Source organism: Delphinus delphis, chromosome 1 (assembly GCF_949987515.2).
Source record: "Delphinus delphis chromosome 1, mDelDel1.2, whole genome shotgun sequence".
NCBI classification, from domain to species: Eukaryota; Metazoa; Chordata; class Mammalia; order Artiodactyla; family Delphinidae; genus Delphinus; species Delphinus delphis.
The window spans coordinates 127,508,438-127,523,139 of NC_082683.1; the positions used below are offsets into that span (position 1 = coordinate 127,508,438).

Here is a 14,702-nt window from a genome sequence, read left to right on the forward strand (position 1 = left end):
CCACAAGTCTCTCCTGCCTCTAGCAGTCAATCCCCACCCCTCAAAGACAACCACTGCTCTGACTTCTGTCACTGTAGAATAGTTTTGCCTGTTCCAGAACTTCACATCAATGGAATCATACAATACGTACTTGGGCTTCTTTCATTCAACATAATGCATCTGAGATTCAACAAAGTTGTTGCTGTATCAGAATCCACTCCTCTTTGTTGCTGAGAATCTGTCACTGAATGCATATATCCCACTTGTTTATTCATTCACCTTTTGATGGACATTTGGGTTCTTGGTTTTTTGGTTATAATGGACATTTTTATACAAGTATTTTTATGGTTAGAGGAAAATTTATAGCATTAAGTGTTGAGACTAGAAAAGATGAGTTCAGATTTGAATAAATTAAGTCAGAAGTGAGGATAAATTAATTCAGGCAGTGAGGTCTAGGACCAACGGGAATATAGTCTAAGGCCCAGAAGAGAGAGGTGGGCTAGTTATTTAGATTCTGTAGTCCCTAGCCATTATGTGTAGTTAAAGCCATGGGAAGTCCTCAGGTAGACTAAAACGGTCCATGAATTAAATCCTGAGGAGTATCAGTATTTGAAAAGAGGATCCCTCTAAGGAGGCTAAGGGAAGCATGCATTTATCCTTTGTGTCGCCATCACAACGCACAGGACCCAACGTACAGTCTCAGTTCGCTAAACTTATGAGAATGGGTGCAGAGTGCATGGTTATTGATAGAGCCTATAGAAGGAGATCAGAGGAGAAATGGCATTGAGGGGTCGCAAAGGACAGAATGAGCTTGGTAGATTGAAGAGGAGGAGTGGTGCGGGGTAAGCACGACGGACTCCACCTTTCCTTAGATGGGGCCGGGAGGACCAAGCCGTTAAAGTTGAACGATTAAGTAGGGTCAGACTACGCAGGGCCTGAAATGGATGTCAGATTGAAGAATTTAGACTCCAAAAGGCCGGCTACCCCAGGAAGAGCCAGGGTTCTGAAGTGGGGCGTGAGAACGAGAGATTTCCTTCTGGGAGGTGCACTCTGGAGGCGGTGCACTGGTGGAGGCAGCCGAGGTGCTGCCGCAGGCGACAGTGCTGACTTGTTACCGGTGGTAGGGCTTTCCACTGGACTTTGGCTTTGTAGCTACTGAAAGGGAACAGTGCCGCCGGCTGCTGCTGATTTTGTGCCATTCCCTGACCAAGTGCTGTAACTCTGCTCCTGAGCCTTGAAATCAGACGACAGAGGCGGTGGCATCTGGCCGCAGCTGGGAGGCAGTGCGTGCGCGCCGCGCTGGGATGTCTGGCTGGGAATACTAGGGCAAAGCAGACGCCCAGCGCGCCGCGGGCGGGGCGGCGCTGCCGCGGGGCCAGGCCACGCCCCCGCTCGCCTGCGCAGGCGCGCTTTGGGGCCGTTTCTGTCAGGAGTGCACTAGAGGCCGGACAGTGGCGGGATCCGACGTCTGACTGGACCCGGCTGACTGAACTGAGCGCGGCAGCGGCGGCGAGGGCTGCGTGGCCCCGGCTACCCGCCAGGTCGCAGAGACTAGCAGGGTCTAGCGGGCAGCCGGCGGCGCAGGCACAATGGGGAACCGGGAGATGGAGGAGCTGATCCCTCTGGTGAACCGTCTGCAGGACGCTTTCTCCTCGCTGGGACAGAGCTGTCTGCTGGAGCTGCCGCAGATCGCCGTGGTGGGCGGCCAGAGCGCCGGCAAGAGCTCGGTGCTCGAGAACTTCGTGGGCAGGTGAGTGTGCAGGGCGCGGGGGTGGGGCGGTGGGGGTGGGGGCGACCCCACTCCGGGCCGTTCGAGCGTGGACGGCGGGAGCACGAGGCTGGACCAGGGGCTGCGGCGGAACGGAGGGAGGAGCGGAGGTGTCTGTGAGGCGGGCGGGGTCGTCCCGGCTCCGGGCATCCTCTGTCCCTCCCTGCCTGGCGGTTCTCCTGTCTGCCTTTCATCCTGCTATACAAAGCCATTTCCTCCTGGTCCTCCGGTCTGGGAGTCGGGGGAGGGGGTCCGCCCCGGGATCGACTTCCCCCGCCCGATGTGCACCAGCCCCGGGCAGCCTGGGTGCGTCGCGCGCCCGGGAGCTTCGCAGTCCCCCTCTGTTTTCCCAGCTCAATATCCTCCTCCTTTTCTAGTCAGCCTCCCGGAGGCTCTCGGCAAGGCTGTGGGGTATATTTCCCCGCCCCCCCCCCCGCGCCCCCCCCCCCCCCCCCCCCCGCCCCGAGATGCTTTCCTTCTTGCCCTGATTCTCGGCTCCTGTCAGCTGTCTACTGTTCGGGACAGTCGTCGCCTGCCCTAGCAGGGGAGGCGGGGTACGAGGAGAAAGAAATCGTTTGTTGTGGTGAGGCTTTAACCCGCGACGCTTCCCCACCATTCTCCTCTCTAGAAGTCGAAGAATAAAAGGTGGTGTGTTCGCGTGTGCACCTATTCACAGATCCAGGCATATGTCAGAGAAACCGAGGCACAGACTCTGAGGGGGGTGGACGTGGACTTGTGTTGTCCAGGTGCCATGTCATTCCTGCATCATCTCGGAAGGAACGAGCATCTTTCTCGCACTCTCTCTGCGCCCCCTCCCCCCAGCATCATCTTCGGTTCCTTAAGCTTTTATTTGTCCTGCCAGCCTTCAAGTTAACACGCTGAATCTAAATTATAGTTACAGGTTTCGTAGTTACTCTTAATTCAGAAAAAGCTAAAGAATTAATTTTTAAATTGGGAATCAGCATTTTTTCCATTGAGCAATTCATGAGAGATTAAGTTACCTTAACGGCCTTGCCTGAGCAGTGTAGACATTTGCTAAGAAAAGCCCATTAGAAAGCATTATGAAAGCCGAAATCTGTTTTCTAGCAGTAAACCAGGTAGAAATGTACAACAGCCGAGAGAGTGGGCCAGAGAGGGTACAATACAGAGATTGTACTTTACTCTTTTTATTTGGTATTCAGAAAGTTCCTGTTTTTTGGGTTTTTTTTTTCTTCTTTTTTTGTTAGTGTTTGGTGATGTGTAAAATTTAGATATTCCTATATCTCCTTTGGGAATGCTAGTATCCATAAAGTGTATATTCTTTTCTCTCAGATGATGCTCTGTCTCTCAGATGATACTCTTAGGGTTTTTGTTTTTTTGTTTTTCTGTTGAACTAGAAAACTAAGAAACCCAACTAAAAAAAAGTAAAATTGCTGACGGTTGGTATCTTTGACTAAGTCACTTAATCACTTTGCTTGGTTTTATCATTAATCTGAGTGATGAGAAAAGTGATGGTAAAGCATTTTGCCTACGTCATCATAGACTTATGGTGAAGTGATGGATGAATATGTGATTTAAAACATGTACACAGAACAGTCACATACTTAAGGGTTTTACTCTCTTTGATTTATTGCCAATGAAATTCACTAAATTTAAAGTGGTATCTATAGGGAAGGTGAGGTTTAGATGACAACATTTTTTGGGTTTTCAAACTCTAGAGCATTTAACAGTATGCCTTACTTGTCATTTAGCTACTTTTGTTTTTTAAACAAATACTTAAAGATTAAAATTGTAAGTAATTCAAATGCAGTGACCATATTTTATGCATCTTTCATATATTTAGTTGGATGAGTCTGTTTTATAAATGCACTTTTTGTGGCAAGAGCTTTTGAACCTAATGTCAATTTTATGCATGTATCTTAATTCTGTTCTTCAGATTTTCAAATCCTGAATATATTCATTAATGCTGTAATAAAATTGTAAACATTTTTCCTCATTAACTATCCTCATTTCAAATGAGAATTTAAAAAAATCTGGAAGAGTAAAATATTGTAGCTTGAACATTTTTTATGATAGAATGAAAAATAGGGACGTCATTTACCAGAATACACTAGTAATTTATTATACTTTTTAAAGCTTTACCAATAATTAATTACTGTAAGAATGTCAAGTCAAAGAAAAGGATGACATAAAGGGAAAAACTCATTTAGTAAATATAGCAATGCTTTATTATCTGTAGAGATGACACCTGCCAGCAGAGCTTATATATTACGAGAAAATTAATTAAAAAGGTCATTTGACTTTAATAAAGTTTTCGGTCATTGAATTATTGAGGAATCTAATTTCTAATTATAAACCAACCTTGGGGAAAAAGGAATTCTCTATTTTGTTAGGAGATTCATCCTAGGTGGAAAAAACTACTCGTATTCTACTATAACCTTTTATCTTTTTATTATCCAGAAATTTTCCAATAAAGATAAGGTTCTTTTCTTTAAGAATGAAACTTTCCTCTTTTACATGTAGCTGTTTTCATTTTAAGACTCTGACCTCTGTGCAGTTATTGAACACAGTCATAAAACAAGGGGTGATTACTTGTATAAATTAAGCATTTGCTCATCATTTAAGCTGGTCTTCAAAATAATGACGCATTTTCTCCTTAATATTTAACATTTCATGTTTAGTGGACTAAACATCTCTTCTCCTCTCAGTTTGTTTGTTTATATTGATTTTTTTGACACCACTGAGTGAATTTGGATGTGAATGGGTTAGTTTATTTAACTGTAGCTCTAAAATCCAATTTTGGGGTGACAAGTTTGAGATTATTATGAATAAAATGAATCATGAATGAACTACTTGTTTGTGATTTTTCTTGCTGAAGTGATGAATTTACATATTAATGTAATATAGTGTGAGTAACCAGATTGTTCTTTTGGGTGTTCAGATGAGATATAATGCTCTCAGTGAGAGGCAGCTTAAGGTCTAATGAATAGAAGCTGAGACTCATGGTCTGAATATAGGGGTTCACTAGATGGCTTGGGGTCTGCCCATTGGTCTGGTTTGTGTACAGAAGAATTTATTCAACTACTTTTACACACCCCTCTTTATTTTTTAACAGTGCAGTGAGACGTTGATGATGATAATGGTCAACATTTATGGAGTACTTGTTATGTATCAGGTACTATTCTAGGTGCTTTTACATGGATAATCTCATTGAATCCTCATAAATCCCTGAAGAGGAGGGTACTCTTTTTTTTTTTTTTTGCGGTACGCGGGCCTCTCACTGTTGTGGCCTCTCCTGTTGCGGAGTACAGGCTCCGGACGCGGAGGCTCAGCGGCCATGGCTCACGGGCCCAGCCGCTCCGCGGCATGTGGGATCTTCCCGGACTGGGACACGAACCCGTGTCCCCCGCATCAGCAGGTGGACTCTCAACCACTGCGCCACCAGGGAAGCCCGAGGAGGGTACTCTTAAGAGTTCTGTTTTGTAGAGGAGGAAATTGAGATTTAGAGACTTTGAGTAACTTGCTGAAGGTAAATTTAACATAAAAACAGTGGAGCTAGGATTCAACTTGAGGTATCTGGGCTCTATACTTGTGCTCTAAAACCTCTGTGCTGTATTAAACCCCCTCCATATTGAGATTTACCAGTTCCTCTGATAAATACTTTTAACTTCTTTTTTTGATCACACTTAAAATCACCACCTAAAATAATAAGAAACTGCTATGTTAATAATTTCATTCATATTTATTTATGTATGTCTATCTTGCCTCATTTCACGGAGGATTTGAGGCAACCCCTTAGGCAGAAACAACATTAGTTAAAAGATAAGTTTTTTTCTTCATATTAGACATTCTTGAAGGGAGCTCTCGGATATAATTGGGTTATTTATTTAAGTATGTATTGATAGGGAATATAACTTGTTTATAGAGGTGTTAAGTGAAAACTGTACTACTAGTTGCTAAAGTGTAAATGTTTTTTAATGACATACTTGTTAGAAACATTAGTTCTTCAATGCTTATTATATAGCCAGAGGATTCACATTATTTTCTTCTAACCTAAATGGTAAATAGACTTTCAATTTTGCACAAGTAGAATAGGTTTTTTTGACTAATGGGGATCAAATAAAGGATAAAGTGACTATGTTGAGGGGAGTACATTTCAATGTGGAATGTCATATAAGGTTTATTTATTTAGTTGTGAGGTTTCTAAAGATGGGTATGTTGATTATCAAATTAGAGTTGTTTCACAGGAGAACCTTAAAAGTGAGCCATTTAATGCTATTGTTGAATGGACGTGACCAGATAATTTTTCAAAAATTCAAAGTCATTTATATGTCTTAGATAGATACTAATTTTTTTTTTTAAAGAATAACCACTTCTGTAGGCTCTTTTTTTTTTTTTGGGCTGTGTTGGGTCTTCGTTTCTGTGCGAGGGCTTTCTCTAGTTGTGGCAAGCCGGGGCCACTCTTCATCGTGGTGCGCGGACCTCTCACTATCTTGGCCTCTCTTGTTGTGAAGCACAGGCTTCAGACGTGCAGGCTCAGTAGTTGTGGCTCACGGGCCTAGTTGCTCCGCGGCATGTGGGATCTTCCCAGACCAGGGCTCGAACCCGTGTCCCCTGCATTAGCAGGCCGATTCTTAACCACTGCGCCACCAGGGAAGCCCCCGATAGATACTAATTTATTCTTAAATCCTTTGACTGATTTCAAGAGAGTATTAAAAATTGAGGTAAGAGTTCTCTAATTGCAAGTAAGATTAGGCACAGAGCATGCATATTAGTAAACTTCTTAATTCAGAAATAGGTTTGTATTGAGGGAAAAGATTTTTAAAAATATCAAAGCATCTGAATTAGTGACTATTTTTCAACAATGGCTTCCAAGTATTAAAGTTATTAGGTAAATGGGTGCTAACAATTAAAATGTGATAATTGTTGAAAATCATACTTCATGGTTCTCAAGGGTCTATTAAACTGAAGTGTCAGAAACATAAACCTTGTTTCATCCAACAATGAATTGCTAAAACCTGAAATTACAAAGATATTTTTGCTGAATTCACATTATGTAATATACTTTTAGGTTATCATAAATTCAATTGGTAGGATTTAACTATAACAATCAACTTAATTATCAATAATTCGTTAGAAGCAATATACCTAGGTGAACTGGACTTCATAGGATATCTCTGTTTTGAAATTTACTTATGATTAACAGATATCAAAAAAATGCACTCCATTAACTTCTTTAAGAATGAAGTTGGGCAGGTGTCATCCAAAACTTTGGAGGAATGGAAACTTAGTAGTTAGCTGTTCTAGAAGGTAGGCTATTGGGCTCTCTACCAATGGGACATACATTTAGTATATTAGTGTTTGTCTTAGGTAGTAAGTACTTGGTGCTAGGGCTCATAAGTACAGTTAAATTATGCTGTTTTACTTATTATGATTAATTTTAAGAGAGGACTGCAAGCAGCTAAAAGAAATAGATGATTTTTTTCCTCTTCCACCAGAGCCAAGTCAAGAGAACTCTGAGCTAATGTACTGTATAGAACAATTCAATTTATTTTATATATGGCCAAAGTTTTGCCTATCTCTAAGTCTGCTTTGCTTTTTCTCACAGTTAGCATTCATTTAAAAATTCTAAAGGATTATGTTATAGTAAACACATTTTTATAAAGTGGAAGGAAGAAGGAGACCAATATTTGCTTCGCCTTACTTGGTTGCAGGCATGGATTCTGTTATACACATTCCATGCCTTCTGTAGCTTGTTTTCACATCCCCATGTTAATGAGGGAGGAAACTCAGGGTTAGAGAGACAAATAATTTGTACAAGGTCACATGGCTAGCAAGTGCCAAGCTGGAATTTAGCCTTGGATATGACTCCTATTGATACTCTTGAGAAATGTGGGCAAGGGAAGTCAATGAGCATATATTACTGAGTTCTAAGTATACTGGGTAAGAACGTAGAAGGAAGTATAAATGTATAGGAGCTGATGTATATATAAAAAGAGAACTGACAGCATAAGCTCTGAGACCACAACTTTCAAAGAGTTTGTAAAATGAAGGCAGTTGGGTATAATGCAAACTAAATGGGACAAAATTTTTACTATGTCACTTTATTTTTGTGAAAAAGAAAACAACTCTGAAAAACTACAATTCTGAAAATGAATTGTGATATAGTGGAAAGCAGACAGTATTTGAGATTTCGGTGTCATTTGGCAGTCGGTATCATTTTAGCTCAAGGCTGCATGTACTGAAGTATCGATGTCAAAGCAGGGAGTTGGTGATCTGTGTCTCAGTGTCTGACTTGACAACAAGGCATTGAATTTAGACTGTCACTTAATCACAAAGAACACTGTATGTTGGAGAGCGCCTGAGAGAAGAGTAGCAGGAAAGAAAAGAGGTTGGAGAGATTAAAAATATAACTGGATGCATTGAGATAGGTGGGATGGATCAGACTCACTAAGGATCTTTAAGGAGATGGAATTCTATTCTTTAAGAATAAGGCATTTAGTTAAAGTAGTAGAGCAAGTGGAAGACAAAATGTCAGGGAAAATGTTCTAAAGGCAAACCTGAGAATAGAAGGTATTTAGAAAGAAAGGAGGGTAAAGGCAAAGGGAAGGTTGATACTAAATGATTTGTATTATTGAATTAAACTGTTCCAAAAAATTAGAAGGTTTATTAATACCAGGTTGGCAATTTTGGTTTTTTTGGTCATAGCTGGCTTAGCTTTTTTAAAATCAGTAGTGAGGACTGGCTTTTCATTAGGTTCTGTAAAAAACTTTCTCCTGGTTTAATTTTGGTCACTTGTTGGAGCTACATTGGGATGCAGAGAAACAAGAGATTGGCCCAAGGTCAGAAATAGAATCACAGTTGAGTTTGGAACTTGGTGTTCAGAACTGGGAGCCCCATGGCAGTTCATCATTTTCTCTTCCTCCTCTTATTGTTTTAAAGTGCCTCCCTCTCATCCTCTCCACCTCCTTTTCCCATTCCATTCCATTGGACCACTCTTTCCTCCTCCTTGATACTCCCCTCCATTACTTTTCTTGATGGTAGACCAGCAATGATTTTTTTCCCCCCATACACAATAGGGTAAAGAGACAAGGGAACAGGATTTTTCTCAGGCTTAGACCAGGTAATTTGGCTGAGATAATATATTCTAGAGTAAATTGTAACTTTTAGGAAACAGATGGGCCCAGGAAAAGACTACATGAAATAGTGGATGTTTTCACACAATATTTGTTTTTTGGTTTTTTTTTTTTTTTTTTCGGTACGCGGGCCTCTCACTGTTGTGGCCTCTCCCGTTGCGGAGCACAGGCTCCGGACGCGCAGGCTCAGCGGCCATGGCTCACGGGCCCAGCTGCTCCGCGGCATGTGGGATCTTCCCGGACCGGGGCAGGAACCCGTGTCCCCTGCATTGGCAGGCGGACTCTCAACCACTGCGCCACCAGGGAAGCCCTTTCACACAATATTAATATTTTCACACCAGGGGGGCATATCTAGAAAGTTGTGCCTGGGTTGGTCACTGATTGACCTTGCTTAAACCGAGGAAAGCTTCTGAAAAGTTGTGTATTAATAAGTAATATAAATGGAAAGGTTACTATTTAAAGAAATGGGTGAGATTTTTTTAAAATTAAGATATATATTTGGGGCTTCCCTGGTGGCACAGTGGTTAAGAATCCGCCTGCCAATGTAGGGGACACGGGTTTGAGCCCTGGTCTGGGAAGATCCCACATGCCACGGAGCAACTAAGCCCGTGTGCCACAGCTACTGAGCCTGCACTCTAGAGCCCATGAGCCACAACTGCTGAGTCCATGTGCCACAACTACTGAAGCCCGCGTGCCTAGAACCCATGCTCTGCAACAAGAGAAGCCACCACAATGAGAAGCCCACGCACTGTAACGAAGAGTAGCCCCTGCTTGCCGCAACTAGAGAAAGCCCAGGCGCAGCAACGAAGACCCAGCGCAGCCAAAAATAAAAATAAATAAATAAATTTATAAAAAACAAAACAAGTGAGCATGCTTTAAAAGAAATAATAAATAAGATATATATTTGGGTAGCAAATCCTTACCTTTCAGTTTGCCTGTTTAATATTTTTTTGTGTTTGTATTCTTTGGGTGAGGCCCATCAATGTCACAGAAATTATTTTAACAGTTTCAACAAGCATTAATGTTGCGTTAAATTCTTAATGTTAACAAGAAAGGCAAGATAATTGTTGAGGAAAAGGATGACTTATTTGGTCCATGAATTTTATGAATGATACAGGATTGCTTTAGATTTTGTTTTTCTTCTAACATCTCTGCTGAAGATTCTCTATTTCCAGGAGTTTGAAGTGTGCGTGTCTCAGTGCTTCTTTGTGACAGTGTCTTATTTTCATTTCCCGGAGCTTCAAGGTCATGATATCCCCGGGGAATAACACATACACACCTATTAGAAGTTAGTAGGGCTTCTGAAGGACCTCATTGTCTATAATTTCCTTGGCTTGAAATTGAAAAGACTAATTCATTTAAATAAGTAATTTGATGGGTACCTAATCTTACTTAAGATATTTGTTTTCTTAGATCCTCAAAAAGCCAATATTTGAAAAGGAGTCATCATATTCTGGTGATAGAGTGCCAGCTTTGCTGGTAGGTGTGTCCGTCCCACCACTGACTCTATACTGGATACACACATGGCTCCTCAGCAAGGCACTGAACTTCACTGAGACTTAATTTCCTCATTTGCATTATAGGGACAATAATACAGACTTCATTGTTTTATGTGCGTGTGAGTTCCAAGTAAGATGATGTAAAGCGTATGACCCATAATAAGCATTTAATAAATGATTGCTGCAATATTGTGATTTATAAGAAAAAAAAATATTTTGTCATTCACATGACATGTCATTCACATGGTAATTCTCAAATATATTTGGTCTTTGTTCACAGTTCCTGGCTCACTGCTCCCAAAACCCTTGGAATTTCCGAAGTGTTGAAGGTGATAAGGGTGTCTTTTGTTAGGTTAATGAGGTGACTTTTGGAAAGCGCCCAAGGATGAGGGCCGGTTACCAGTGGAACAAACCACGTGATTAGAGAGTTGGAACTTTGTCCCATTCCCCACCCCCAACCTCTAGGGAGGGGAGTGGGGCTTCAAGTTGAATCAGTTGCCAGTGGCTAATGATTTAATCAATCATAACTGTAATGAAGCCTTCATAAAAAACCCCCCAAAGGACAGGGTTCAGAGAGCTTCTGGGTTGGCAAACACGTGGAGATTTGGGGAGAGTGGTGTACCTGGAGAAGGCATGGAAGCTCCTCACCCTTTCCCCATACCTTGTCCTGTATGTCTCTTCTATATGGCTGTTCCTGATTTATATATATCTTTTTATAATAAACCAGTAATATAATAAGTAAAATGCTTCTCTGAGTTCTCTGAACTGCTCTAGCAAGTTGACTGAATCAAGGAGGAGGTCATGGGAACATCCAATCTGTAGCTGGTGGGTTAGAAACACACCTAACAACCTGGGCTTGTGATTGGTGCCCGAAGTTGCAGGAGAGGGTGGTCTTGTGGAACTGAGCTGTCAACCTGTGAAATCTGATGCTTTCTCCAGGTAGATAGTGTCAGAATTGAGTTGAATTGTAGGATACCCAGCTGGTGTCCGGTGTACTGCTTATTGTCGGTGTGGAAAACCACCTCCCCATGTTGGAATTGCTACCAGAACCCATTTAATGGTTATTAGCTTTAGTCTTTTATCTAGAATGGACGTTTTCCAACTATTTTAAAAATAACAGTCGATTTAGGAGAGAGGATAGATAGTACTGTGCCTGGTGTATGATAATGCAATCAATAAATGATAGCTATTTAAGTTTTTTATCTAGACTGGGTATTTTCTGAAACAAAAGCAAATTTAGGAGAGAATAGATAGTAATGTGTATTTGCAAATTCTCTTTTTTGTGCATGTGGGAAAAATCACAGCTGCATCAAAATACTAACTTTTAGATCAGACTAACTTAAAGTATATTTGGACCTTTTTAAAAGAAAGCATTTTCCACATTTTGCATAACCCCAGGGTATTTTTTTTTCTTTAAACAGATATATACAACATAAATCCCGTTTGTATACTCTTCCCTCCCAAGAGTTCCAAAGTACTTTTCATTTATTCTTTTATTAATCCTAACAATATCCCTTAGAGCATAGTGAAGGCATGTTTTATTAACTTCAATTTAGAAATGTAGAAGATTGAACTAGAAGAAGTTAAGTGACATGCTAGGGTTTAAATGGCAAATACCAGAGATAATGAACATAAGTAGAATTAATAACATAGAGATAATAGAATTAAAATGAATCTTGCTGAAATTATTTTCATATGTTCTAGAGGATGAATTTTAAGCAAAGTATTTGATTCTGTGATGTGGAATAAACCATTCTTAGCATATCTTTATCTTTTGGAAATGTTAGATGAAGTTGTAGGCAAAGATGGAGGTAGAAGTGGCAAAAACAACTGAGAGAGTCTGATTGGAGAAGCAGGACGACTTAGCAAGAATATGAGCTAAGACCAAGGAACAGAAATGATCTACAGACAAGGGATCAGGAGGTAAGATAGAAAAATAATAGTGTCTGGTGCTATTAGACCTTAGAGAAGTATCAAAATTCTTGCAGTAGGTGTTGAACTAATACCCAGTGACTCTATTTTCAATGGAAAGTTTCATATCCTGACTTGATTGACATTTCCACAACTGTTAACCTCCAATTTTAGCTCTGAGCTAGTTAACTAATTCCATTTGGTATTACATTATCTTTGTGTTGCTAGGTATGCCTCAGAAGCTTTGTGTAAGAATAGCTTTGGGTTATCCAGAGGAGGCTTAGAGCTTTGTGTGTATGTGTGTCTGTTTCTGTTACCTAGTTAATAAAACTGAGGTCCATTCTTTTCATATATTTAAAGGAGGAGAAAAGATTTGAAGAAAGAACACAGTGGAATCTTACTGCTGAGGGAGTTAGGAGTATTTGTGAGTTATCTAGTTTGAGGTGGATTTGATTTACACCCACTGTAGGTGTTCCCTGGATGTTTGTTAAAGAAATACCGCAGATAAGCTGAGGCAACATGGCAGAAAGCAAGGAGAGCTAGGATTAGTCTGGTCTTTACTGTCACCCCACTGGTCTTCTGCAGCTCTCCCTGTCTGATTTAGAGCCCCTCTTCAGTGGTCCTCGTTCATACTTCACTGCACAGGGATCTTACTGTACAGTTGGTTGCCTTGTCTCTCTGTCCAAATGTTTGCAGCTTCCATGAAGTCAGGAGCTGTGTTTCATCGGTCATTTTCCATAACACAATGCTGGCATATAGCAGGAGCTAAATGAATGAACTAACTACGTGATTCTATACATTTATCCAAGCTGAAGCATATGTTCTTCATCAATAAATTGGTTGAGGATGGGGTGGATGTTGGACTGGATCCGAGGTTTTCAAACTGTGGATGTGACCTACTAGTGGGATGTGATATCAATTTAGTGGGTTGCAACAGCCTTAAAAAAGTATCAGAGTACCTTCCAGGTAGTGATGATAAGCACTGTAGGGTGAAACTTTTGTATTAGTTGTATATTTGTATATGTTTACCATGCAGCAATATAAAATGTATTTCTTACTATGGTTGTCCTCAAAATTGTTGAATGCCTCTGGACTAGATTAATGTTACCTCTAGTCATTTATTTAATTCTATATTTCAATAGTAGGTTGTATTATGGAAGGCAGAATTCACACTATACTATACTATTTCTCTAGGTGAGTTAAAATGAAGAAATTTTAATATTTTGTTAAATTGACTGTCTTAATTGAAAAAGGAATATGTATATGTGATAAAAACTCAGACATTTCAAGAGTGCGTATAGTAGAAATAGTAAAAATTGTCTTTCTCTCACTGAGGTTTCTTATTTATTAAGATGTTTCATTTAACCTGCATATCTGACAAATTATATCTGAGTTTATATTTTCTTTATATTACATTTATTTGATTTTTGAGGGCAGAGAGAGTTTAATAAACTTGTTTGGTTGTAGGTAGATGATTAAACCAGTTGTGAAAGGAAACGTTTGAAAATTCTAATAGCAGGTGGATTTGTTCACTTACTGAGTCATTTACAGTCATATTTTGAGAGTCCACTCCATGCCAGAAACTGTGTGAGCCTCTATGTATATAACAGCTCCTTCAAAGAACTTCGTGACCCAGAAGGGTACAGGATTGATATGCACCATGCTGTCATTATCAGGGTAATCAGGCTAACAATTTTTATGTAAGGCATTTGTTAGAAAGTACTTGGCTGGGTCAGGATGATATCTCCAAATATCTGAGGAGCTGTTAATTGGAGATTGACTCTATGTCCCTGGAAGACTGAATTAGAACAAATGGGTGAAAGTTATAGGCAGGCAGATTTAAACTTAACATAAGGGAGACTGCTCAACAGAACGGTTGAGAAACGGAATGAATTGCCTGTGAAGCAGTAAGTATTCCATCACCAGAAGGATAGAGGCTGGGGATTAAAGACTGACTGGCTTCTTGGCATGGCGTAGAAGGGAGGCAGGTGGAGCCTCTGAAGGTTCTTGACTTTGAAGATTCTTGCTATCATATAACAACAGTTATGTGTTTATGATTATTATTGGAAATGGAAGTTTAGATAGAATTTGGGTGTCTTTAGAGGTACAGAGTGGTCTGAATGGTTAAAGGAAAATATCACACCTCTTTGGAGAGTCCAGGAAAGATTTCATCAAAGAGGTAGGGTTTGAGATGAGCAGGAGAGTCTAAGAATTTGATAAGTTGAGATGGGGCCAAAAGTCACAGATTGCAGCCTTTTCTGACCTCTCGATGACTTAGGGATGGTTCCCTAAGTTTAGTTCCATGCTGTTTAACTCTTCAAGGTTTCTGACTGACTTATTGTAGTTTGTGGTCCCTGAGGCAGACTGCAAACTCCTTACTGGTATTCCCCATAGTATCTTGCACAATTCTGTTTTATGTACTTAATTTTT

At 40.6% G+C, this 14,702-nt stretch overlaps 1 protein-coding gene across 2 annotated transcripts in view; it reads left to right on the plus strand.

Moving 5' to 3' along the window:
- The first annotated feature begins 1,475 nt into the window (after positions 1-1,475).
- Positions 1,476-14,702, plus strand: part of DNM3 (dynamin 3) — a 544,460-nt gene continuing 531,233 nt past the window's right edge. For both annotated transcript variants that reach the window (XM_060009515.1, XM_060009525.1), the window contains exon 1: positions 1,476-1,729. In XM_060009515.1, the coding sequence (XP_059865498.1) occupies positions 1,569-1,729 (161 nt within the window). In that variant the 5' untranslated portion in view covers positions 1,476-1,568. The remainder of the gene's footprint in view (positions 1,730-14,702) is intronic.